Source organism: Paramormyrops kingsleyae, chromosome 5, assembly GCF_048594095.1.
Source record: "Paramormyrops kingsleyae isolate MSU_618 chromosome 5, PKINGS_0.4, whole genome shotgun sequence".
Classification (NCBI taxonomy): Eukaryota; Metazoa; Chordata; class Actinopteri; order Osteoglossiformes; family Mormyridae; genus Paramormyrops; species Paramormyrops kingsleyae.
The window spans coordinates 17,852,941-17,879,793 of record NC_132801.1 but is presented as its reverse complement, the minus strand read 5'-3'; the positions used below and the strand labels follow the sequence as shown (position 1 = coordinate 17,879,793).

The 26,853-nt window shown below is 36.3% G+C and overlaps 2 protein-coding genes across 12 annotated transcripts; both read left to right on the top strand.

Moving 5' to 3' along the window:
* Positions 1-5,574: 5,574 nt before the first annotated feature.
* adprm (ADP-ribose/CDP-alcohol diphosphatase, manganese-dependent) lies at positions 5,575-9,731 on the top strand. 4 transcript variants are annotated; one of them, XM_023837241.2, is made up of 4 exons: positions 5,575-5,806; positions 7,363-7,997; positions 8,352-8,474; positions 8,603-9,731. In XM_023837241.2, the coding sequence occupies exons 1-4, from the start codon at positions 5,799-5,801 to the stop codon at positions 8,890-8,892; spliced, it is 1,056 nt and encodes a 351-aa protein (XP_023693009.1). In that variant the 5' UTR covers positions 5,575-5,798; the 3' UTR covers positions 8,893-9,731. The 4 variants fall into 4 exon arrangements, with proteins under 4 accessions (XP_023693009.1, XP_023693011.1, XP_023693008.1 ...); XM_023837243.2 differs by lacking the exon at positions 5,575-5,806 and adding an exon at positions 5,886-6,275 and having other exon boundaries at positions 8,352-8,470; positions 8,603-8,837; XM_023837240.2 differs by lacking the exon at positions 5,575-5,806 and adding an exon at positions 5,898-6,275.
* A 676-nt stretch (positions 9,732-10,407) lies between these two features.
* map2k4b (mitogen-activated protein kinase kinase 4b) lies at positions 10,408-26,760 on the top strand. 8 transcript variants are annotated; one of them, XM_023837245.2, is made up of 14 exons: positions 10,409-10,697; positions 11,699-11,734; positions 17,862-17,894; positions 19,370-19,466; positions 19,588-19,644; positions 19,914-20,088; positions 21,645-21,764; positions 22,040-22,159; positions 22,274-22,325; positions 22,508-22,635; positions 23,404-23,481; positions 24,183-24,331; positions 24,564-24,609; positions 24,717-26,760. In XM_023837245.2, the coding sequence occupies exons 1-14, from the start codon at positions 10,565-10,567 to the stop codon at positions 24,828-24,830; spliced, it is 1,338 nt and encodes a 445-aa protein (XP_023693013.1). In that variant the 5' UTR covers positions 10,409-10,564; the 3' UTR covers positions 24,831-26,760. The 8 variants fall into 8 exon arrangements, with proteins under 8 accessions (XP_023693015.1, XP_023693014.1, XP_023693017.1 ...); XM_023837247.2 differs by lacking the exon at positions 11,699-11,734 and having other exon boundaries at positions 10,408-10,697; XM_023837246.2 differs by lacking the exon at positions 17,862-17,894 and having other exon boundaries at positions 10,408-10,697.
* The last annotated feature ends 93 nt before the right edge of the window (positions 26,761-26,853 follow it).

Below are 26,853 nucleotides of genomic sequence, written 5' to 3'. Positions count from 1 at the left end.
TTTGAATGTGCCAGAGTATCCATGCCCATCCAACACCATAGCTTTAGCTCAGTATGCATAATAATTTTGATTATTTATATTACCAAAGACCAAATGTAACATGGATATTAAACATAGACTTTTCCAAACAATTTCAATAATGGTACAATCTGTAAACATGTCTTTTAAGATGCAACCGTGCTTTTAATCTGGCTATGCAGGGATACAGGGCATTTGTATGCAATGTTAGAAACCAAGCTCATATTTCCCCTTTGGCACGCATCCTGGAGTCTTGGGGTGCATTATTTTTGCACAGTACTCCTGCTCTACTGTTTGGTTCATTGCTGTTGGTTTGCTCACTTCCAGAAGGCCAGCTGTTCCTCCTGCTACAACCCTCAGGGTGGCATCATTTTAGAAACATTGATTTGTCTACCAAATGCATAGCTGATTCGACCTAGTAGCTGGGCACATATCATTTAGGGTTTTTTTTTTTGTACATTTTGTACATATTAGTAGCTTTTTTGTTTTCAGTGAATTGTAATTGATACAATAAGACAATTGGATCACCTCCTTAACATATTGGCCAATTGGAACATGTATGCAAGGCTCACACAAGGCTATGGTGTTCTTCAGGTCAGTTGACCTGCAAAACATGTGTTTACACATTGTTCTGGTCTACCCATACAATCCTTTTTTAAATAATTAATTCTACTAAATAAAAACCTAATAAACATTCCAGTGTAGTTGGTGAATGCTGCTCTTGCTATATTATAATAATGAAACACACTTTATTGATCCTCATCAGGAAACCGTCTTCACAACTCCCTCAACTTGCTCTTCATAGAGCAAGCTGTCCACCTGTTGGGGCGCCCAGGAAGCTAGAAGTTAAGGGCCTTACTCAAGGAGTCACAAATGTGATGAGGCAGGGTTTGAACCAACAACATCATGATTACAGGCACACAGGCTTAGCCCACAGAGACACACACTGCCCCTGCACTTCAGCAAATGCTCAATAGTATCTATGAATTCATAATATATATGTAGCCCTAAGCAGGGATTGACATAACTGGTATGCAAGTACAAATTTGTAGCAAAAAAGGGTAAAAATGTATGGTAATTTCTTGTCTTAACAGCATAAATACGTACTTATTTTATACTGTGGAGTATTCAGATTTTCCTTCAGTACGTCTTGTCTGTTCAGAGGAGCCCTTCAGTATGCCAGTGTTATATTAGCCTTATTGTCAGCTTAAGAGGGTCTGATTATTATCCTCTGGCATCTTTAATTTAACATGTTTTCAATCACACAAGTGCCATTAGAACATTGCTCTGGGGCTGGGGGGCTCGCCGCCCGTCCTCCCTCTGCGGGCCTCACTGTACGGGGGTTGGCGCCCCCTTAGTCCCTCGCAGGCTCCCTCTCGGGTTGGGCGGGTGGTTGTCTCGGGGATGCGCAGCTGTGGGCCCTTGTGCCGGGGGGGCGGCAGGGTGGCCTCAGTTGCCTGGCTCTCCTGCCTTCGCCTTGGGCCAGGGGGGAGGGGGGGTGGGGGGGGGTGCTATCACCTCCCCTGACAGCATCAAATGCCAGCACATCCAATGACAAATCAGTTCACATACATACAAGAATGGTTGAGTGATCAATATCATTATTATTATTACTTTTTAGGGTATGTTATAGATATAGGAATTGAAATATACATGTATAAGGGTACGATCACGTGTGTGTATGCTACATATATATAATGCCGATTTCTCACATTATTAATTATTATTATTATCACTGATGTTGTTATAATTCTTGTTGTTTGATGAGTGTTATGTTTCTTATGGTTTGTATTCTGTATTCCCCTTTTTCCATCCCACCTACATTATTAGTGTTATTATTTCTGTATACCTTTTTTCTCTCCCCCCCCCCCTCCCCATGGTGATTGATGTCTGTTATTGTTACGCTTGTTGTTTCTGTATCCCCCCCCCTGTTTTTCTCCTTTTCCACGGTACTGGTGAGTTCGGAGCGGCCACACTCTTTGCTCTTGAATGTAATGTAAAATAAAGTTGTCCTCCGAAGAGGGTGGGCAATAAATAAAAATAAATAAATAAAAAAGAACATTGCTCATCATTCTCTGTAAACTATAGACACTGTAATGTTTGAAAATCCTGGAAGGAGACTTTCTGAGATGCCAGAACCAATCTTCGAGGAACCCCATGCAGATGGTCCACATTTTTGCTCCCTCCCAACTCCTAGTGAATTGGGAGAGAGCAAAAACCTGGAACGTCTGGGGATCCCTGAGTACTGCTTTAAGAAACACTTCTTTACACCACTCCATTGTGCTTGGTGATGTAAGGCTTGCTGCTCTGCCATGGTAGCCCATTCCATGAAGCTCCCCGGCATACAGTTTTTGTGTTGGGTTAATGCCAGAGGATGTTCAGAACTGCAGTTACTGAGTCAACAGAACATTAGCGACATTTATGCACTAATGGCCTCAGCACTGGGCTACCCGCTCTGATTCCTGACATGGTCTCCCACTTGGTACGTAGCTGAGTTTCCATTGCTCCTTTTACAGTTGACTGTGGAATATCTAGCAGGGAAGAAATTTCACAAACAGACTTATTGCAAAGGTGGCATCCTATGACAGTACGGCACTTGAATTCGCTGAGCTCTTCAGAACGACCCATTCTTTCTCAAAAGTTTGTAAACCTGACTGCATGGCTAGGTGCTTGATTTTATACACCTGGGGCAATGGGTCTGAATGAAACACCTGAATTCAATAATTTTAAGGTGTGTCCCAATACATAGGCATGTCCCATATAGTGTATACATCACAGATCTCCCCATCAAGGGTTTACCACAGCCTTATGCCCTATCCTACATGGGATAGGTTCCAGGCCCCTCTGCAACCCTGACCAGGATAAGCGACTATAAGATGGGTAGATGAATGGATCAATGGGAACTTCACAGTCTACAGGTCCAAAAGTTGAGAGCAAATGTGATATTGCCATCATTGTATGAACATGAAAACAGATCACTTTAGGTATAATATTTTTAAATTGAGCGAAACAAATGCAGGGTTAAGGTACCAATTCTGAATTCATTTACATATTGACAATAATGTATTTTCCATTATCAGTTTTTAAGTGCAACTTCACAGTGATGCATGTGGTTTACCGAAAAAAGGAATCTGTTATTATACCATACATACCTATATAATAAATACATATACTGGTGCCCAGGCCTGGACTGGCAATATTCCAGTGAGCCGATGGGTTAGTGGGCTGACAAAATTGAATGCTGAATGGAAATATTTATGTTTGGTGAGCCTGTCAGGACATAAGTTTAGGTACTTGTGAAACAATGTTTTCTTCACTAAGAAACTGAAAGGGGGTTTAGGGAGTTTATGGTAAATAGGGGAAACGCATGCATGGATTTGCTGCCATCTAGGGATATAAAGATAGAAATGCACAATTTCAGCAGAAAAATTACCTTGTTCCCTTAGCAGCTGCTCCATCGGAAAGGTTAAATAAATGATATAACCAAATATAGACATAATCTTGTCTGTTGTGCAAAAAGACAAGATGATAAGCATCCAATACATTTGTTCCCAATAATATAAACCTTATAGCCATATCGGTTTCTAAAATTAAAATAGGCTGTGACAATACGTATTTTAAAGGGTATGCGTGTATTTAGGACGAAGAAGTCTGTCTATAGTTTTGCTGAGCAATGTGACCTGGTGTCTACGGGTTCATTAGGATTACATACAACTTCTAAATTATTTCATGAAATGAATGCTTTTATCCCTGCTCTTGACAACCCCCTCTGCTATTATCATCACTTTCAATACAGGTTATCTTATTATTTGCTTTTATTACTAAGCAGGTTAAAACTGCATTTTAAACATTATACAAGTAATCACCCAGGCAAATACGGAACAGCAAGATATATTTCCATTATCTGAAAGTTTAGGACTCAAACATATTTTGGACTCATACACTTTAAACAGTTTGATGCGATTTAATGATCTCGATCGAGCTACCGTTCTTTCAATAACATCTCTGAAAGCCATAAGAGTAGACTATACCGACCGGATACATGCTGTCTTTTACTTACTGTATTTATACATGAGCTCTAATTAGTCACATTTACCGGAGATTTCCAAGATTTCTTCTACCAGGTATATCAAGATTAATATAAAAACAATGCATAATTGATATCATGACATCATTATTTCAAAATTGGACTCCCACATAGCAACCGTTGCGTGGTAACTGCTGGAACTGTCGTCACTAAGGAACTGTATCTATCAATATCTACGGCTAAGGAAGTTGTTTTTTTGATCATGTCTTTAATGGTGCTTCCATAATGAAGCTTAATTCTTTATATATTACGCAACATATGAACATGAATTATATGAAATGGACTTAGGCTGGTTATGTACTTTGTGTACGTATAAACTAGGATTATCATCTAACTGCTATAACATATGGTAGTATGATTTAAGCATAATTAATTATAACAAAACTCAAGCACACAGCCTAAGATAATGACATGCTTACCTAATAAACTACGGGAGTCCGTATAGGACATGCATCAACTTCTTTTTTCTTTTCGTTATCCCGAGATCACGGTCGACGTACTTTTCTCGTGATCTCGACATAACCAAAGTCCTAACCAGACTTCCCCCTCCGCCTCCCTGCACTTGACCCCCCCCCCCCCCTCCCATGCCCACTAACAATCCCAAGCTCCCTTTAACATATTTATTCAGTTCCCATCTAAATGACTACAATTTTGCACAAAACATTCTAAACACTGTAATCACTGTTGCACTTTACGTCACCGTGTCCTTGTTCAACTGCCCTGTCACTGTGTGCTTTAATTACCCCTCGGGGACAAATAAAGTTTTTTTAATTGAATTGAATTTAATTATGAGATCACGACTTTTTTTTATTAAGCCGACATCTTTCAAACATCACCCGGTAACCATGGAGACGTCCCGGACTCTCCAGTTGGTTGGTAATGAAACTGACTACTCGTTCAGGCTTTCTATAATTCCTCCGACGCTATAGCTGCAAATTTCTGAGCCTCCTTCTCAAATGACGAACACTATAATATGACAAATTTCTAGCATCGACAGGCACACTAGCTGTTATTTCCTCTTATTCATGATTCGGTGCAATATATCTAGAATTTTTCCCACAGTTTGAAGTCTAACTTGGCTTTACAAACGAGTGCAATATAACCACTTATGATATTGATGCAATATACTTTTACTTTACTGTGCAATATACTCCTATACACTTTTACTTTTCCTGTAACTTTTGGACAAAGGTACTTTAGATTCCTGTACAGAGATTTTCTATCTTATTTTATTTATTAGAATGTTTAACAGTGCTGTAATTTGTTTAACACTTCATTCCTATTTTTATATTTATACTGTATTATTCTTGTCTTCGTGTCTATGTCTGATTGCGCAGTCGCAATGTGAGCAGTACGTTTCCTCCGGGATTAATAAATTCTTCTGATTATGATTCTGAAAGTAAAATCTGATGCATTTGTCCATGAGGATAATACTAAACCTATCGCGAGATCACGGGAAAGTGACATTGGTTATGTCGAGATCACGAGAAAAATAAGTCATGATATCGAGATAACGAAAAGAAAAAAAAAGTTGATGCATGTCCTCTACTACGGAGCCCCTAAAGGGACATAGGTGACCAGATACTAACTGGTGTGCACCAGATACTAACTGGTGCGCACCAGACACTACCCTATGTGATTCTACAATATTTTTTCCCAAAAGATACCTTGACCCAAACAAGAAAAGCCTGCTATGAACAAGTAAGTAAATAATCGCATGCGTAAACGTTCCACCTGTCACCGGCTTTTATTTTGAAAAGCACTTTTACAGCGCGAACCTGATGTTGGCTACAGCGACCATCACTAAGGCTGCCAGATATTACTCTTATACTGATGATACTGACTCAGCATGAGTTACATGAAACGCCTTTCATTTTAACGCTTTAAAATGTAATGGTTTTACATTAAATTGCGAGCATTCAAAAAATATGGAATACATGTTTTCTACGGTATTACTAAATCAACGTACGTTACAGTAATTAAAGTAACAAAGGCTTACAATCAAGAACAACATGTGGTAACCCTATTTGTATTACGAATCAGTAATGGCGTTCTCTGCGCCTAAGTGGACAGTCTTACCGAATACGCTAGTGTGTACTTGAAATACTTTCATGTTCAATTTCAAATGTCCTTTTCGTAATAAATGTGTTTCCGAAAGAAGAGTTGTGGGGTAAGTGATGGGAATATAATAAAAATTCTATTGAGCATGGTTTCTATTTCAACAGGTCAAGCGGTCGGCTATAGCTATACACAGGTCAACAGTGCGGAAACAAGATATTTCACTTGGGATGAGAGAGGAAAAAAGTTAAACATTATAACATTAGTACGCACTGGACTACGTAATCAGTAATTAAAATGCATCCACTATATAGCTTTGACATAATTTCACTACAGTTAATGGTTAAACACGTTGTGCCGCTGTATGAATTGAACACTTCCTTCCAAAAAGCCAATCGGCAAGCGCTGCTCGACTGCTTTGGCCTTGTCGAATTCCGCGTCTTCCGGGTTACCGCTGGGTGGTCAGAACGCGAGATTTCCTGCTGTAATATTCAAAAAGAAACCGCGCACTTTTAAATCTGCTCTGTCGTTCTTAAATTACAGCTGCTGTTTTGGTGAACTCGAAAATACTTTTCAGTTGGACGTGTTACAGCGTGCTAACAATTCAGTGTCTTGTATGTATAAACGAAAGCATCCTTCTTCCACCAGCTTACCCTAGGCATTGTCCAGCACCTGAGACCCTATTCCAGTCTTATGGCTGGAACCCTGGGACGACAGTCCGTTGCAGAGAAAATGCTCATACAGTGCGGGCAGTTTTGAGATGACAGTAGTGTAACTGCATGTTTTTGGCTTACGGGAGGAGCAGAACACTCAGGATTCAAACCTCCAATACTGCTACTACCCGCTGAACCACTAAAACGAAAGTTTATTTAACAGACATACTGTCAACTACCACCCCAATCATGCAGCAGAATTTAAACTTGTGAATGTTAAAAATGAAGAGCTAAATATCCACATGCTTTCTTCATTAGAATGGAGAGTAAATGTAATCTCTTTAAACTACAGGGTAAAAGATAGCAAGCTGACATAATAGCACACATTTTCAGCGTTTTTATTTTGTACAATTACAGAATGGAATTTTGCACAGTCTTTGTTAGTGAAATTAAAATGCCATCCACATTGTCACTGAAATTGTCCATGTATATTCACCTAGCTAATTATGTGAGTGGTTAATGTTTGCAACTGTTGTTTTGTTTTAGGTGGTGGACAAAGCATGAAGGGTTGTCTTCTAGATTGATCTCAAGAGCATCAAAAATGGATGATAGCATACAGCCCCTCTTTACATTTGGTGTAATAGCTGATATCCAGTATGCTGACATTGACGATGGTTACAACTTTACGCATACAAGAAAACGGTATTACAGGAATAGTCTTCAATTGCTGCGTAGAGCAAACGAAAAGTGGAAAACGGAGACTGTACAACCTAGCTTTATTCTTCAACTTGGGGACATTATTGATGGTTTCAACAAAAAATATGAAGCATCACAGAAGGCCCTTGATACAGTTTTAACAGAGTTTGACAGAACTGGCATCGCTGTGCACCATGTGTGGGGGAACCACGAGTTTTATAATTTCAGTAGACAAGATCTTATTACATCACTTAACAGCCAAAATACAGATTTTGCGATGAGAGAGGATGAAATCAAACAGAAGCATCCAGACAATGAGCAGAGTTATGCCTACCATTTCAGTCCAGCTCCAAACTTCCGCTTTGTGGTGCTTGATGCCTATGATGTCAGCCTTATTGGACGCCAAGAAAACAGCGAGCAGTACAACCAGGCACTTAAAATTTTACAGGAGCACAATGGCAATTATGATTTAAATCAGCCCCCAGGTAATTGTTGTTCTGTATCATGATTATTTTTCCTTTTGCAAAGGTAATGTGTGAAGTAGTAATACTTCAATACCATTTCAGTCATACTGGTAAATCACATTAATTATGCTCTTTTTCAAGCGAATGGTCTTCTGAACTTAAACTGCATGGCATATTGGGATTATAATTTGGTGTTATTCATATTTATTAAGTTTTAATTCATATAGATGTGTATTGGCTTTTATTCCAGCAAGTGTGTGTGTGTGTGTGTGTGTGTGTGTGTGTGTGTGCGCGCGCGTACATCACTGAAGTTTGTCTGGAAGGAATTTACAAGTATTACTAGTACAGTGACAGCAAAGAGATCTACTTTTGTAGCATATTCAGGACTGGAACAGAGATTTGTGAAGTTCAATGGAGGATTCGGCCAAGACCAGCTGGAATGGCTGGATAGGTTACTCTCTCTGTCAGATCAGAAACTAGAGAAAGTCACCATTGTGAGTAAGTAGCAACACTTTTTTGTATTTGTTAGAATGTGTAAAACTAATTGAGTAATGCAATCTTTAATTAAACATATTGCTATGCACCACATTATTCATTTCAGTAAGTGCTTTTTTTATCTTTGCCAGGTCACCTTCCAATACATCCCAGTTCTACAGATCCTGTATGTCTTGCCTGGAACTATGATGACGTTCTCTCTATTTTATACTCGCATAAGAGTGTAGTGTGTTTCATGGCTGGACATGACCATGATGGTGGCTATCACCAAGATATCTCTGGTATCCACCACCTCACTTTTGAAGGGGTCATTGAAACTCGACCAAATAATGATGCTTTTGGCACAGTGTATGTATATGAGGACAGGATGAAACTTAAGGGGAATGGTAGAGTTCCACACAGAAGTCTTAACTATGAGTGAGAAACAATGGACATTGGTAAACCTTACAGCAATTTTAATGCTAGACATTTATTATTTACTAAATCAAAATGGAGTTTTGGGCTTGGAAAGTTTGAATGAAGTATTTGAAATCAACCTGCATTCACTTTACATTGATGGAAATGCACTATTCTGCTTGGCAAATGTTCCCTTATGAACTTGTAATAAGTTAAATTTGTCCATGCCAAGACATTTTTGATTCAACATGCCAGAAATTACCATTAATTAAAATAAAATAGCGTATAGATCAGGCAATCTTATTTGCAAAGGGCCAGTGTGTATGTGTGGCCCTTTCTGGAAGATTGCCCATCCCTGGTGTACATGTATCTTAACAAAATATACAGTTATACATTGCCCTGTTATTGAATATTTAACAGTCTACTGTAACTCATTGTTGGATATACAATGTTAGCTGCTAGGATAATGGCATCTTGAAAAGAGGGTACATAAGTCGAGTAACAACTGTTTGTTTGACCTGCTCTGTCATATATATATATATATTTTTTTTTTTTTCTGATTTGCTGAAATTTTTCTTTTTTTTTCTTTTTCTTGCAGTCTGTTTTCTGTACAACCAATCAGTAAATATACAATCCAATCTTGTTGGACAGCGTGCAATATATTTGGGGTGTTTGTATTTAACAAATGGCTGGCATCTGGCTGTTTTGTGTAAAAATATTTTTATTTGTAAAGTACAACTGTTTTTTTGACTTGCATTTAAGAAAAATGATGCTTCTGTGCACATTAGTGATTGTTGAACCTTGACTAATTGTTGTTGTTTACTTTGACAATGGGAAATTTTTAATTAAAAAATATTAAAGATATTGGACATCCAGTAGTTCTTTATTCATGTTACAATATTTTACAAGGCATAATGTGTACTTTTCCTTCAGTATGGATGGAGCCAGACCAATTATCAGTTAATCAGTAGATTTCAGGTAATAAATGTAATAATATATAATGAAATTCTAAAATTGTGCAATGTGTACTGATTCATTTGTAATCAGTGAAGTAAGTTAAGTTAAAGAACACCATAAATACAGGCATTATTTGAAAATTTAGATTTTTAAGTACTACCATGTGTCAGGAAATATCTATGACAAGGTACCCCATGTTCCTCTTAACTCAATTAAAGCAAGTGGGCAGCATTTTCCCCCTTTCATAGGAATGACGAACGTTGGATTGTATAATAAATCAAAATAAGCTTATGGCTTATGGTGCTCAAATAATCAATTAGAACTGCCATTTTATTATTATTTAATCTTTATATGTTTACCTGAAAGTTTTCATTTATGAAAGTTTATTAACAAAGCGATTCAAATGCATTTAAAATATTTTTAAATGATATGCAATTTTATTATACTTGCAATATATCATGCATTTAATTAGCATGTCCTATCCAAATAAATAAAACCCCACAAATTAGTTGCCTAATAACTTTTCCCCTCAAACCTAGACAAAACTGTGATAAGCACGTACAGTGCATATACTGTACCGCAGATAGTGTTATCCCCGCTCGTAATGCTCAGCGCAGACTGCCCCCGCTGTGGAGCGCAGTTGCTATATTGAGTTTAGTAGCTAGGTGTCCTGCCCGGAGAAGCTGAAGTTTAAACTCCCTGCATTGCAGCCTTGAGCTGCTGGAATCAATCACGCAACAATGGCGACTCCCAGCCCCAGCAGCAACTCAACAACCTCCTCTAGCAACAGCAGCAATAATGCAGGATCTACATCAACATCATACCACCACCAGTCCCCGTCTCAGCACATAACGACAGTCAGCAGCATGCAGGGTAAGACGTTAAACATTCAAAAGCCCCTAACTGCTCCTTTTCAAGTGATTTTTGCCAGAATTATAGGAGAAAATGATTGGCGAAGATGTATTTTCACCCTGCCACTGCTGCACTTTAGCAATGCAGTGTGTATTTCCTCATCATCGTTTTGTATAGGCCTGTGTAAAATGCTAGTTTATATACCTTGTTTTATTTTTAATAAATCCGTTTTACTTATGAAATTTTTGGCACAGTGTATAAGGGCAAGTGACATCTGAAATTAAACGTTAATTAATTGAAAATGCGTAGTTAACTAGCTATATTTATTTGCAGTTTTTCCACTTAGCGAGTATGCTAGCTAGCTCTGCTATATATTAGCAATTTTCTGCACATAGGCCTGATGTTACAGTGCAGCATGTAGTACGTTTACAACATACATATTTGCTGAGAAATAAGGTTTAAACCAACAGTGGCCGTATAATGTTCAAAATGCCGTGTTAAGAGAAATGACCGAAACCCGCAGGTATCTTGATTGGTGGCAATTATGGACACTAAACAAAATGTTAGCAAGTCAACAAGCTAACCAGCTAAGTGTGCTCCTATTTATGTTATACTTTATTTATTTGCATTAACGAATTAAATCATTTGGATATGTTTCTATTGGAATTTTCAAGAAAAAAAAACAGTGCTTGTTGCATTGATTGTATTGTCTTCTTGTGATATCAGTAACCTAGTTAGGATATGTAAGTACAGTAAAAATATAGATAGCCAGTTGGCTCGTGTTCACTGAAACTGCATTTAGCCTGTTGCGAACTCTAGACTGCACCCAAAAGCTAACTGTATTTCTGTACATGATTAAATATCGTTGCAAGTCGAGTGTATCTGTGTATTTGGTAAAATATTTGGCTACACAAAGTGGTGGCTTGTGTCCTAGAACGACGTCATGAAAATGTCGAGATTTGTCACGGTGCAGGTTATTTTTCTGCAGACAATCCATTAAATGTTTAATTTAAACCTTTCAGAGACCAACACGTGCTGGAGATGTCAGAATGAAACAGGTACTCTTACACATTTTTTTATAGGAATGCAAGGTGTGAAAACGTTTTGTTTGTTTCCATATTAATGCACAAAACGACATGCTAGCAATGGTGTTATGTATCCTTAGACCGTCAATATTTAATATAACATTTTAAAGACACATTTTTAAATATCCACATTCTTATTAAAAACATCTTTAATTGTTTTCCAATTGCAATGATTCTGTATTATTATTATTATTATTATTATTATTATTATTGAAATAATGTTAACATATTTTATATTGTCTGGAATAAAAAAAAACAGTAGTATTATTTCTGTACTTCCAATATGAAGTTCATAAGTTACTTGGATATTTTACGGGAATATAATCAGTGAGTTCATGGAATGTAATCAAGTAAGTAGCAGAAGTATCACTATAAGTCTCACTATAAATTTCTTAGCTTTTTTCCCCCACCAGTTGTTACAGACGCTAGTGATCTGAATATTTAGTTAATAGCAGACAGATGGCCTGCTCATAAGTTAAACTGTGTAGGGTCTACAAATTGAAATTTTTAGTGGTAGTTTTGTTACCGATTTTGGATTGTAGCTGTTTGCTTGCATTTTTATGTAATGTATATGCCAAGTCAGTGATTGAATGATGTTGTTAAAACTTGTGTATTTCAAAAGTTTCTTATTTTAAACTGCATTGGTCATAACAATGAAAATTCATTATGATTTTCAATCTCTGAGTTGTGTATTTGTATATATGTATGTATGTTTATATTTGATAATGTAGAGTTATAAAATGATAGTTTAGACAGCAAAACATAGGGTTGTTTGTCAATTCATTCATACATATTGTTGTCCTATATTAAATGTATTTCTTTGAAATGATGAGGTTTTCTGTGCGCATAGTTTGACTACAGACGCTGAGATATTTAGCCATGATAGGTTTACTGTCCTATTTGTGAGTTTGATTGGTACCAGTTAAGTATGTTTTGTTTTCAAAGCAAAATATTGTGCCCCACTTTGAATGTCAGTCTTTTATATTAGTGTTTTCTGAGTGCTATTACTTAACTTACTCCAGTTTATTTAAAATGGTAACAGCTGGACACCAAGAGTTTTGTGGAATTTTAATCATTGTTGTGAATGAATTAATGAAGACCAGTGGTTCTTATGCTGGGGTATGCATGCTACCAATGATACTTGAAATTCCTTGAGGTCATACGCAAAAATATTGTTATTATTTGTTGTGTGCGCTGAAAAAAACAAAAAACAGGAATTGAACATTTTTATTTCTTAATTTAAAAATATATTTTCTTAATAGTTTTCACGATGTTTAAGACACTTTACATATTCTTAATTATGACACATTTAGGGCAGGTTAACATCGCCTGCACTATACTGTATGCAGCAGTTCTTGAGTCTGAGAAGGATTATTCTTCGGTCACCTGCAGTAGCTGATACCATAGCTCATCACCTGCAATGGTGATACAAGGAGCACTACAAGTGTTAGTAAGTGTCGGAAAACCACGAAACAGCGGTATGATCCCAGTTACCTAAGTTTGGGATTTACTTAAATTCGAACAGAGGAAGACCAAAGCTTACTCCACTTATCCCTGACATTTCTAATCTTTGCCATGCCAAGTAGGCTCACCCCATATCACTGAAATGGTAAGTGCTGTTGTTTTTCGTGTATGCTCATGTGTTTGTGCACACGTACGTGCATTCAGGATACTGTGATTTTTTTTTTTTTTCCCCCACCCATGTGGTACTTGCCTACTTTGCTTTGATCTAAACTGGTATGTAATACAGAAGGTCTGAGAACCACTGATCACTAAAGGTTTATTTAGGGATAGAAACTTTTTTTGCATGGTCGACATGAACAAATAAAGGCGGACCCTAAATACAGGCTTGGGGGAAAAACAAGGGTGGATAAACTCCTGGGGGCTCATTTATAAAGGCTTTGTACAAACAGAATAGATGAGAAACATTAATACTGTACGTACATTTATACAAAGGTTTCGGGATTTAAAACGAAACAAGCAAAACATACCTTGACAGTGATTTTCAAATGGTACAGAGCAGTTGTATGAACTTTTTGAAGTAAACAAAAAAAAAGCAACTTCCCAAGTTCTGAAAGAATTGTGTATTTAAGTTCCATTTACTCAGTTTTAGCACCTGGTGAAATGCACATTAATAAATGCCAAACAAATCCTATATCTGATAGACAACTATGATTTAGCATTTGTTTTGGTGATGGTTATATGGTTTTAAAAATCAATTACTGGTACTGTTAGCCAGCTCTTGTGATTTTGATTGCCTTGCAATACTGTAATCTACTGTTGTATAGTTTGTTTTAAGGGAATATTTCCAATTTCAACCAATTTTTGGATATAGGCTATACAGTAGTTTTACTAGTTCTACAATTATGTGCCTCAAAACATTTTTCTCATGGATGAAACTGGATATTAGGAAAAGTTACCTTATCCAGTGGTGTGAGGCTACGGAAACCTGGACATGGAAAACCTTGATTCAGGTTTTCTCATACCCTGATTCAGGTTTTGTCATACCCTGATTCGGGTTTTGTCATACCCTGATTCGGGTTTTCTCATACCCTGAGTGAACCGATTCCGAATTTGCACATTGCTTAGTGGAATGTTGAAAGGTAAATAAGTATTTACCTTTAATTGTTAGTAGATTGGTTAACTACACCTCCCATACACCCTGGGTGTATATCAAGTAGTTGTCTTCTAGTTTCTGTAGTGCTCAACTTCCACACTGAAAAACTCTTCCAGAGTTTACAGTAGGCAACACAATGAATATAATTTTAATTTTAATTTATTTTTAATTTTTTTTATTATTTTTTTTAAATAAATACTGTCCTACACTGTATACCAGGGTGAAATGTCTAGAAGATATGAAGGTATGAAAAAATCAGTATCACCCAAAATCTTGCTGTAGGCTTGAGCCCTGTGCTGCCTGGGATTGCCCCTCCCCCCTTAACCGTAACCAGTATAAGCAATTAGAAGATGGATGGATGGATACTTTAATTTTTTTTTCCTCATTTTTAACTGGTCGTTTTTTCTTTAGTTGTATTCTTTTGTGGAGTGTCTTTCTTAATGAGTCTCCTTTATGAGTATAGTGCATCATTAAGACAAATTATTGTATTATTTTTGCAGTAACTGGCATTTTTGATTAACTGTGGAAAAACCCTATTACTTACTAGGTGTATAACTTTCCAAGTTTACAGAATATTCTTAAAACTGTAGCTGTAGAGTAATTTTACTTAGAACACTCCAATTTAGTTCCACTAACCTATTATCCAGTCACAAGTTTTCAGAGCCCTCTCATCTTGTCATTTTGAGTAACCATTAATGTTTAGCTACCAAGTAAATAAAGTTGTTGTAGTAGCCATAGGTCATAATTATGCTTGAGCTAAATAGGCATTTTGTTTACCGTTCTTTATCTGCTTTAGTTTTTGTGATGTGATCTTGATTTATAGTAGGTGAGGTTTGAATGCAGACAAGATGCTTCATCCGCACTTTTTTGGGTGAGCCAATAAAGTAATTTATTTTATATATATATATAATATATAATAGTAATTTATAACAGTAAATCATTGGGCACGTGTAGTAAAACAAATAACGCGTAGCTTTGAACCACAATGGACCTGGTGCAGTTTGGTTTTTTGTCTTCCACTATCAAGCCAAAGAATAAGGAAGCAATCCATAAGTGGGTGTTTTTGTTTTTCTATTACAAGTCGGATCTCAGATGAGGATATATTCTGTTAAGTGGTGACATGCAGTATTTGCTGTTTTCAATAATGTATATTATGTAAAATGCGTCCACCTTCCAGCATAAGGTTTGGGGAGCCCTGGAGCATATAGGACACAAGACAGGAGTACAGCCTGGACAAGATACTAGTCCATCACATACTCATGCATACTCGTACATTCACTCCCTATGGGCAATTTAGTTGCGCCACTTCACCAAACTGCATTTCTGTGGATTATGGGAAGCTACAGAACATGCAAAGAACATACAATCTCCACACACATGCAGCGGGGGTGGGATTTTAACCCCCAACTCTGGAGGGGTGAGGTAACAGTTCTATTCGCCATGCTCCCCTAAATTTATAATAGGTTAATTTTGAAAATCTATAAATATATATTATCTATGAAATTCCATATTTGGGTATGCATGGTATGTGTATAAACAAAATTCAAAAGTTTCTGCAATTCATTTATTGACTATATAGTTTTCTGGCTTTCAGCTCCATAGGCATTCCATCCTGTTTATAAGTTATTAGTCTTGATGGTCTTTTGTTCGCAGTAGTGTAAAATCTTTGCACTTGGTGGTGGGGGGAAAAGGTAATTTAAATGCAGTGCTTTCTTCGTTTGTCTCGGTAATGGAAAATGGACCTTATTGTTAAAGTATGTTACTAGGTCATTTAGTCTGCAGTAATATTGTTTACCAACACTGTTGTTTTGCCATTCAATATTTGTTTGGCGTTTTATAGCTGCCTTTCCTTTGGTTTTGCCCATCTTGGTGGATGGAAAATAGAGGGAGGTAAAATGTCTCCCGTTTGACCTAAACGCTGAAATATTCACCTGCGGGCCCACACGCCCAGGGCTACTAGTCTATATTGACAGATATTTATACTAATGAACTGTTAACAGCTATATGTGACGAAGCCAGTATAAACTCTGATGATTACCTGTAAGGAATATAAATCTTCCTAAATTAATCTATGTGATGAAACTGTGAATAACATGACAATAGCTTGTTTTTTGCACTGGTAAAAATACATCTTTAAAGAAATTGGAAAGAAATTATTTAATTTTTTTATACATAATTTCAGATTTCGTATCAGTGGCTTGGTTTTTAGCACTGTGACATCAGACCCTCTTCTGGGTTTCTTTTGAACTTCTCTGTTCTGTCTCCGTTTTGTGTAGTTTTTTTCCTACAGATTTATGGTTTAGGTGGGTCAGTATCCCTTTTGTTTACTTGTGTGTGTGACGTGTGATGGACTGGCATCCTGTTTATTGTGTCTCCTGCCTTGCGTGTCCTGTGACTCCTTGGTTAGACTCCAGGCCCTGCATTGGATCAACCAGTTTAACTACGGTGACATACTTTACACTTTAACAAAATAAAGCAATTTTTGGCATATATTTTTAAAAAATATTTAGCCAAATTGAAGATTTATAATAAAATAAATTAAATATATTATTAACAATATGTAAATTATTCATATTCACAATCGAGTCATCCAGCTAGTCTAGCTTTATGAACTGGACCGTTGTCACTCTGAGTAAGGAATTTACTTATCAATCCTTTTTACGATGTAAGCCCTTCCGTTGGGGTGTGCAGTTCTTCGATATTTAGTCATGTGTGCTCACCTACATGTGTATAGGACAAGGTAATGCACTTGCCAGACTCATCAGAAGCTTCTTACAACTGCTTGTTTTTTCTTTCTGGACTGTAAATGGGTATTGGTGCAGAGTTTGAGGGGTTTGTACTAAGTACTCAATGACACCTGCTAGATAGGTTCTGGTAATTCCCATGCTTATGTTTCATTTATTGACAGTTAGAAATTTAATCACGTTCATTTACCGCATACATGAGACAGTGGAGAATTCAGCTTATTGTCTGTGCCCTGGAACTTAAGGTTGTTACCCAAATTTTAAAGACAGTTTTTTACAGGAATGGTTTTGTGGAGCCCAGATATGGCACATCTCCACTTCCAATATTCCCACTTAGATTTGATGTTGTCGGTGCTGTTAAATAGATGTGTTTTGTTAAAAAAATATTAAAACATAATTTCCAAATTGTTGTCTTAATCTAGCTCTTATTAAGCTAGTAAAAAAAAAATCTACAATATACGGTGAAACTACTAGCCTATACTGCAGGAGGCAAGATCAGTGAACAGTATGGTAGCAATTAATTTTATACATTCTTCCTGCATTTTATTTAGGCCAATAAACATTTTTCAGCAACACTGTTGCTTTGTTTCTGCTTCAAAATAGATTATGGGTGTATTGTTCCTGTAGGTATTTAACGTGGATTTGTTTGAGATCTTTTTAACCTTATTTCCACATTAGAGAAGAATCAAGCATATGTCAAAAACAAAACCATGTTAAAAATGTTTTCTCTCTACCTCAGGCTTTCAGATAAACCTGTCTGGAGTTCCCCAAAGTAAGCCAAGTATTTTTTGCTAACGTACCGTGCCTTTTGTGTTTCGGTTTAACAGTCTGGTATGGGGAGTCTGTCCACTTTTGTTCTTCACTAATACAAAATGTGGTGGGTGAGCTTCCATTTACACTTTGCTATGAATCACTTGTTCGTGGCTGATTAAATCACATTGTTGACAGGTAAATGTTCACTGTTGTGCCACTTCAAAATGTAGGTTTTGCAGTGTATGTTCACTCAAGTAACTGAATTTTACTTTCATATTTTACATACAAAATATTGTAATGGAAGCTCTACCAGGATTTTTGCTTCAGTACTACTAACAGATAAGGCTGTTCACATTTTATTTTATTATTTTAAGCATAGTATCTCTCGTTGGGCATGAGCTGCACTTTGAGAACATTATGCTCGTTGTTAATGTTGTATGGCGTCACATACATGACTCATTCGTCATTCACTTCAGTTTCACGTATTTGTTGACAGTGGCAATGATGGCAATTTTTTTTTGCCAAATCCTCCTCATCATGAATACTTGCTTGTAAACATGGGATAAAATTCTAATGATTTCAGTACTGAAAACAGGGGTGGACAAACCATGAGATTCAGAGGCAGTCCTCTGATAGCCCAGATATATAAGAATTTATATACACACCCGTTCTGTGTTGTACTTTTATTTATTCATTTATATATCTTTTACAGTTCTTGTAAATATAGGACATGTTATGGTTTTTAAAGGATGAAGTTCACATGTGATGTCTTATATTTTTACTTTGTTTCATACTGACCAAGGTAGCTACTTCTATATTCTTCATTGTAAGAACTACCTTTTTGAATACAGAACTACCTTTAGCCCTGACCTGCTTTGGCCTTTTAAACCTCAGTCTATATCTGAGACCTGCCTCAATGCTGTTACATTTGCATTTCTATCTGCAAATACATTTTCATACAAAACTTTGTTGTACAAATACAAATTCATATTTATTGTGGAAACATTTATGGTTGAAATTAGCATTTTTTTTGACATTTCTGAATTTTCTATTTATGTTTGTGTATTAGAGAATAGTGTGAGTTGGTGTAGTATATGGTTTTTATAAGCTAGTGTTAGTTCCACACAGGCTTTGTATTTAATTGTTTTTATTGTCACTTATTTGCTATCTTTCAAATCAATTTTTTACTTTGTATTTTTGTGAATGCACCTTCAGTGCAAGTCGGTCAAATGTATATCATAGTGATTAGGGCTACTTATTAGGAAAAACTATATATGATTACTTTATATCCCCCAAATATTCCCATTATATCACAGCTATTAAATTAGGTGTAGATTATGCTACAGTAGGACAGAATGTGTAATACTGTTCTGATGAATATGATGAAATATGAAATCTTAGAATAAGTAGAAATTAGAAGAATTTTTCACAGTATTTTCTTCTGACAGTCTTCTTTTGATTGTCAAAGGCGCACTGTCTGTGTATCTTTTCCAGGTAAACGTAAAGCACTGAAGCTAAATTTTGCTAATCCACCTATTAAACCGACAACCAGAATCCACACAACTGGGCCTCCTTTTCAGAACCCACACATGTGAGTAGACCCCTGACTCTAGAGACCCTCTGCATTTTGTAACTTTCTACTATCCAGGAAATTTACATGAAAAGTCTCTTGTCAGATGGGAGGATTATTAAAGCCATACATTTCATTTCAGACACAACAGTAGGAGCAATAGAAGCAAGCCACTCAGAACTTCTATTACCTCATCACTGTAAATAAGTCTTTCCAGTGGTAACTAGTCTACTTTAGCGATTTAAAGTAGAAAATGTTTGGAAACATTTGTTGTGATTTGATCTGATGATTTGTTTGATGTATTTTAATTAAAAACCTATTTTGGAATTGATTGATATTTCATTATTAAAAAGATTTCTTAGATGCAAAATTTTTTAGAAGCATCACAAACTATAGGTGGAGTTTATATTCTCCTTCATCATTATATTGATTTGATGGTTTTATTCCTGTTATCATTCCTGTCCTCAGAGAGAGGCTGCGAACACACAGTATCGAGTCATCAGGAAAGCTTAAGATATCCCCGGAACAGCATTGTGACTTTACTGCTGAGGACCTCAAAGACCTTGGTGAAATTGGGAGAGGTGCCTATGGGTCTGTCAACAAGATGGTGCACAAGCCAAGTGGCCAAATCATGGCAGTCAAGGTGATGCATACCTCCTGTCTTGTAATGAGGGGTTACCAAGACAATCAAATATGACTATTGGGGGCCTAGTCGATCTATATATTGTTTCAAAAATTTTTTATAAGTGTTGATTTTTATACTGTCTTAACAGTTCTGGAAATTAGACAACCTTTTTTTAAGCAGGAAAAAACATTAAATGTTCTGAAAGGAAAACCAAGAATCACTTTTGTATAGGGCTGTCACTTGATTATTTCAATAATCAGGGATGCACATAACTGGTACGCAATTAAGCATTCACCTTTAAAAGCGATACATGTGGTGATCAATTGTTGTAACAGCACAGATGTATACTTATTTTATATTCATTTACGCTGATATGATGAAATTATTGTGCATTTTAACCTTTATATGCTAATTCAGACTTAATTTGCGGTTAAAATGGACAATAATTTCTTTCTCCCAACCTGAAGGAATTCAGAGACTGGGTGATAGTTGACTAGTTCACTCCCTTGGTATGTCCATTTACTGCCACTGCTTTCTCCGAGATAATCATAATAATTCCTGTCCTCGCTGTTGGGCTCACTCATAGACCGTGTGTGAGAGATTAACCAAGAATGAATGAAGGGGAGAAAAGTGAACAAGAGCTGGTCACGAAAAGTCCTTCGTCTCGTGTTATAGAGACAATAGAGACAATACTGAGCAAAAGCAAGTGATTCATCAGCACTGCTTTGTGTCTGTTGGCACAACTCACAGCAACACCATTAACATAGTTGGCAGACTCTTGGTAGTTAATAAGTTCTATGTAGCTATATAGTTAATTTTCAACTCATAAATATTACAAAAACTTCAAATAACTCACTGTGAATTTCTTCCAATCTCGTTCAGCTCTACTAAAACGCGTTCATGAAAAATAATTGATATGGTGTTTATGTCTCATATTATGTAAGATGATGTGGCTAAGCGATGGGCAACCTTTTGGTATAGCTGCGATCACTTTGACAAATTGGAATCGTAAATTGTGTTGCTTAATTTAATTTTTAAGTCAATGTGATGACAAAGACAGGCTAGGCTATTCCAAGAGGCTAAATGGCACATATCTTTAACCTTGCGTTATAGGGCGAGGCCATCATACTTGATCATCTATGGTATTTGTGCTGCAGTTGTTCTGTGGTGATATTTATGTTCTGCTTTGTAATACTGACATTCGACTGCATTTTCATTCTCTTTGAATGTGGAGTGCTTACCCACAAATGATGTCTTCACTCTTTATTTAGATCAGGGGTCTCAAACTCCAGTCCTGGGGGGCCGGAGCCCTGTGTAGCTTAGTTCTTTCCCTGTTCCACCACAGATGATTCAGCTCAAGAGCTGTGTGGTAATTAGCAGAAAGAGTTGAATCAGGTGTGTTAAATGAGGGGAAACCCAAAAATGTGCAGGGCTCCGGCCCCCCAGGACTGGAGTTTGAGACCCCTGATTTAGATCCTCTTCCGCTATGCACCATATCATGATCATGATGGTGGGTGCTTAACTACAGTTGTCAGCATTGAATTACAATTGTGCTGTTTTTCTTTACATCGCAGAGAATTCGATCAACTGTTGATGAAAAGGAACAGAAGCAGCTTCTAATGGACTTGGATGTCGTGATGAGAAGTAGTGACTGTCCATTTATTGTTCAGTTTTACGGGGCTCTTTTCAGAGAGGTATTGTTCATCGTTTTGATAACTTAAACATTGTGGATTAGACTCAACAGAATATTATCAGAAGGGCAATTCCTTTTTAATGGAATTAAACATTTTTTTCCATTAGTGTTATATGCTATTATTATCTTTATTACCAAAAGTTTGTCATTTTGAAGAAATCAATTAATAATCTCTTTATTTGCCATATATGGTGACAATACTTGGAATAAAATGTACCTTCATATATATTGCTTTTGAATGTGTGACAAAAAATGACAAATACTTTTATTTTTCAGGGTGACTGTTGGATATGTATGGAACTCATGTCTACCTCATTTGACAAATTCTACAAATATGTGTATTCTTCATTAGACGATGTAATTCCTGAGGAAATATTAGGCAAAATAACATTAGCTGTAAGTTCATTATACTACCTAAAAATGAAATTCTGAAAAAATGTATTTTGAGCTACATGAAAATAGATGGCCATAATATGTTTACTTACGATCCTTTCCTGACTTTAATTCTAGACTGTGAAAGCACTTAACCACTTAAAAGAAAACTTGAAAATAATTCACAGGGGTAAGTTCAGGAAAAAAAAATGAGTGAACAATAACATCTTAGTAGGATAACATTTACCGTTGGTACCCTACCAGATATTCTTGTAATACTAGACACTACACATTAGTAACACTGCAAATAAATTATGCACATGCCCTTTTTCAAATGCTATCATGTTTATTTTTTTTCCCTGCCACTTTCAGACATAAAGCCTTCCAACTTCCTTCTAGACAGGAATGGAAACATCAAACTCTGTGATTTTGGTATCAGTGGACAGCTTGTTGACTCTATCGCAAAAACCAGAGATGCAGGATGCAGACCTTACATGGCGGTGTGTCAGTTTTGCATTCAGTGAAGAGAGGTTAAAATGTACTTTGTGTCCTTTCGTGGCACCATTATGGATTCTGTGCATTGAATTGTTTGTGTACTGCAGCATCTAATCTTATCTCTGCATGTGTATTAACTTAAAAATGTGTTTTTCTTGTCTGTGCGATTTAAAATCAATTTGCTCAGCAATACAAAAATGCTAATTGAGCCGTACGTGGCTAATTCAGTCTGTTATTGTTCATGGTGGTGTACTATGCCTATCAGATCATTTCCAGTTTTAACATTTTTGAAGGCTTTCAGTCGGTAAGGAATCTTGTTTCAAGTGTTTCCTCGGTAGTAACATAGCCTCTTCCCATATTTTGAAAGAATGTTAGCATTGAGTAATGTAGTATTGAGTAGTGGTTTCTGAGAATCTTCTGTTCTTGTACATGAGTCATTTATTTTTTGTTTTGTTCTTCGGTATTGATCATGGACAACTATACCATGTCAGAGACATACAATCAGATATATGGTCACAGGAAAGCCTCAGATTTTAATTGGAGTCTTCAATGAGATTTTTCATTCTTTATGAATAAACTTACCATGTACGGTCATCATTAAAGGCAAAGTAAATATAAAAATAGCCTTTTTACTCTTTTTATTCGATGTTAATAAATAATGAAAATACGTTTCTAAGCAGGCAGATAAATATAATATGAAGAAAAAAGAAATTCTTTATTATGATTTTAAGGCAATGATTTAATATGTGCTGTCTTTCCTCTTTATTTTATAGCCGGAAAGAATAGACCCTAGTGCTTCCAGGCAGGGGTACGATGTTCGTTCAGATGTTTGGAGTTTGGGGATCACACTGGTAGGTCAAAATTTATAATCATACAAGTTATAGTGATGTTCATTTTAGAGATGCACTGATCTGATATTCAGACCGGTATCAGCACCGATCCAGACCTATTAGACAGACTTTTGAGAAGTGGAAGCAGTGATCAGTAAAAAATCCCACTAAACAAAGCGTACGCAATTGTGCGAGACAATGCGAGTTATATGAAAAAAGCAATTGATGATTGAGGAGTCAGCTAGCTTGGGTTGCTTTGTGATGCACTTCATTGCGATAGCAGCCCTTGGTGTAAGTGACACTGTTGCCAGTGGGAGAACAATTGTTGGGCATTTTAAGCATTCGCCACTTGATTCAAATTGAACTGCAAATGCCTCAAAAATGCTTAAAACAAGATGTACAAACAAGGTCGTATTTACTAGTTTTAAAAATATTCATAATATATAAAGTATACATATTTATATATTATATATACATTTCTTATATTAAAAAGAGCTCTTGTACCAGAATCTGTATCGGTATTGGATCGGCGCATCTCTAATTCATTTACCTTCCCATTAATTGTGATTCTTTCTTTGTCTCTAGGTTCAGTTTTTGATAGTTAAGTAGGCGAATAATCAGAACTGTTGAAAATATGATTGATTTGAATATTCTTCGGTTGTAAAAATTTTCTGTTCTCGTTTTTTACAAAATGATCCTACTGTTGTTTTTCTTCGGCACAGTATGAGCTGGCCACTGGTCGATTCCCTTACCCAAAGTGGAATAGTGTTTTTGATCAGCTGACCCAAGTTGTAAAGGGAGATCCTCCACAGCTGAGCAACTCTGAGGAAAGGCAGTTTTCTCCCAAGTTCATCAACTTTGTCAATCTGTGGTGAGTATAACAATAAAAAGTATATATGTTAATGAGACTGGTATGTCGAGACAAAAGTAACATTTAGTTTCCTTGCATGGAATGTTATTTCCATAAACCGTATTGACATTTTTTTAGTGGAATGAAAATGACATCATTTTAAACTCCTCTCGATATGTCAGTATTTTAGTCAGAGGAAATCTGCATGCAATATCCATGTGAAAGGACTGATAATTATGTTTCTTCTTTTTAGCCTTACAAAAGACGAATCAAAAAGGCCAAAGTATAGAGAGCTTCTCGTAAGTAACTGTAATTGTTGGCAGAGTGTAAAATATACTTTTTGTGTCCTTGTAGTGTGTGTGTATACTACAGTTTGTACTCATTGGTGCATTTCTGTGGTTTGCAGAAGCATCCGTTCATCTTGATGTACGAGGAGCGAACTGTGGATGTTGCCAGTTACGTGTGTAGAATCCTTGATCAGATGCCTGCTTCTCCCACCTCTCCCATGTATGTGGACTGATCACTAAGGTGCAGGCATGGGCTTTAGATATAAACAGATATAGGTGTAAAGATTTGTGTTAATCACACACTAAAGTGTTGAAAAGAGATGGGGGGGATCCCAATCCCAGAATGCCATGTGCAATAATGTCATTTCAACCATTCTGTACTCAACATTTCCACACAGATGCTTGGATACAAACATGCTCGTTGTCTTCGTGTGCAAACGTCGGGGCTTACTACAGTCATCACGGTTAGAGTGTGTGCATTCAGCTAGAAAATGATTTTGAAATTGAATTTTAAAAAGGAAATGTGAAACCTCCATTTCCCCCAATCATGTTACATTAGGTAATGTCGTCTCACCCACCGACCCAATGGATCTGCAGATCTTAGAAAGAGTAATTAAAGAAAGATGTAATTGAAAAAGCTTCAGAAATGTTGATGGAATGGGACTATCATCTCTTTTATTTAGATATTTTTTAAGGGAAAATAAATGTAAAAATATAAATTTTAAAGTGAAATATATATGTTAACAAATACAAAATTTACCCAAAAAAGGTTGGAAATGAGATTTAGGAAAGAATGCAACATACATGTAGAAAAGTACAATGTGTGTGTGCTGCTTTGTGCTTTCATATTAGCAGTTTAGCAGTATGGAAACACAAATGTGCATACATGTAGGCTCACAGGTAAAGGAAAGGACAACTCTACACGTCTGTAAATAGGTTTGTATGCAAAAATGTTGTCCTATTAAAACATGACCTGTATATTGTGGCTTTATTTTCTTTATATGCAAAACATCTTTTGTGTAATTAATTTTTACAGCATCCAAAACCTTTTTAGCTGCACAGTTTACATGGGGTGTTCAGACATTAGGACATGACAGCAGTGTGTCTGTGTACCTTTTGTTTTTGAAGTTGCCCCTTATATGTTTAAGCGATCTTTAATTGTAGATCCAAATTGATTCCTTTTGTCTTGGTCACAACTTCTACAATGCACTTAGCATGTTTTTCAAGTAACCCACTTGCAGTATCACCCTAGACAAAATTAATTTGTTCTTGTGAAACGTTGTCAACATTGTTTCCATGTATACTACAGCACTTCAATGTTATATCTGAAAGGGAAATGTCAACCATTTATCTAAGTATAATCATATATAGAAAAATGAGAGATTGCACTTCGAGAAACCATGAAATCATTTGGTGCCATGCATTAAAATATTTTTTCCTGGAAAAGAACTAATTTCAAAGTCTCAAACTACTGTTTACTGCTGAACCCAAGTTAAGATACATTTTACCTGTTTTATTTTACATATTTAAAAAAATGGTGACCTGCACAGTATTCTTTAATCATGTTTTTAAAGTTGTCAGACTTTACATCCAGAAGTCATGGACAAGAATGCTGTAAAATTAAAATTTCTGTGAGTTGGCTGTTAAAATTGTCATGCTAGCACTTCCCTCTATTTAATACAACGTTTTCTTTGCAGTCATGGAATTCAAACACAAGTGGAAATTGTCTTATGGTATACAGACTTTCTTATGGAGTAAAATTAGTGTAGACATGTCAGTTTATTAGAATGTTAATATTTGATTATAAAATATTATTAAGGGTGATGAGTATTACAGTGTATCTTTTAAGAATATAAAGTATGTATGATGTTCACACAACTGTGAAAATATTATAACTGTATGTTGTGAACTTGTTCTTTTTTCCTGTACAATAGAAGATGTATTAAAAAAATTACGTGCAGGGATATTGCCTTATGTCTGTGAACGGGAGCTCGGGTAATGTAACACCTGCTTTCAGAAAGCTCCCAGCTTCCTGCCTATTTTATCCTATTTACTTCACATATTTAAGAAATTATCAATGGAATATTAAGTGTTCATGTAGTAATGATATGATCTAGTATCTGCCTGCAGGTCAGTTGTAATAAAATTAGGACGTGACTATGACCTTGTCATCTTGTTTTGTAAGGTCTGAAAATGTTTTATTATTTTTTTATTTTTTTTTAATTATTAGTCTAGGAACAGTATCTTTTACATGTA

What these genes read in the sequence shown, in the direction of transcription:
- adprm (XM_023837240.2), top strand. Translation starts at nt 6,217, where the DNA reads ATGTTCAATTTCAAATGTCCTTTTCGTAATAAATGTGTTTCCGAAAGA. An exon ending in TGATTTAAATCAGCCCCCAG is followed by an intron (nt 7,998 to 8,351) that starts GTAATTGTTGTT and finishes CTACTTTTGTAG; the next exon opens with CATATTCAGGACTGGAACAG. An exon ending in AGAGAAAGTCACCATTGTGA is followed by an intron (nt 8,475 to 8,602) that starts GTAAGTAGCAAC and finishes TATCTTTGCCAG; the next exon opens with GTCACCTTCCAATACATCCC.
- map2k4b (XM_023837245.2), top strand. Translation starts at nt 10,565, where the DNA reads ATGGCGACTCCCAGCCCCAGCAGCAACTCAACAACCTCCTCTAGCAAC. An exon ending in GAGATGTCAGAATGAAACAG is followed by an intron (nt 11,735 to 17,861) that starts GTACTCTTACAC and finishes TCTCTACCTCAG; the next exon opens with GCTTTCAGATAAACCTGTCT. An exon ending in GGAGTTTGGGGATCACACTG is followed by an intron (nt 23,482 to 24,182) that starts GTAGGTCAAAAT and finishes TCTTCGGCACAG; the next exon opens with TATGAGCTGGCCACTGGTCG.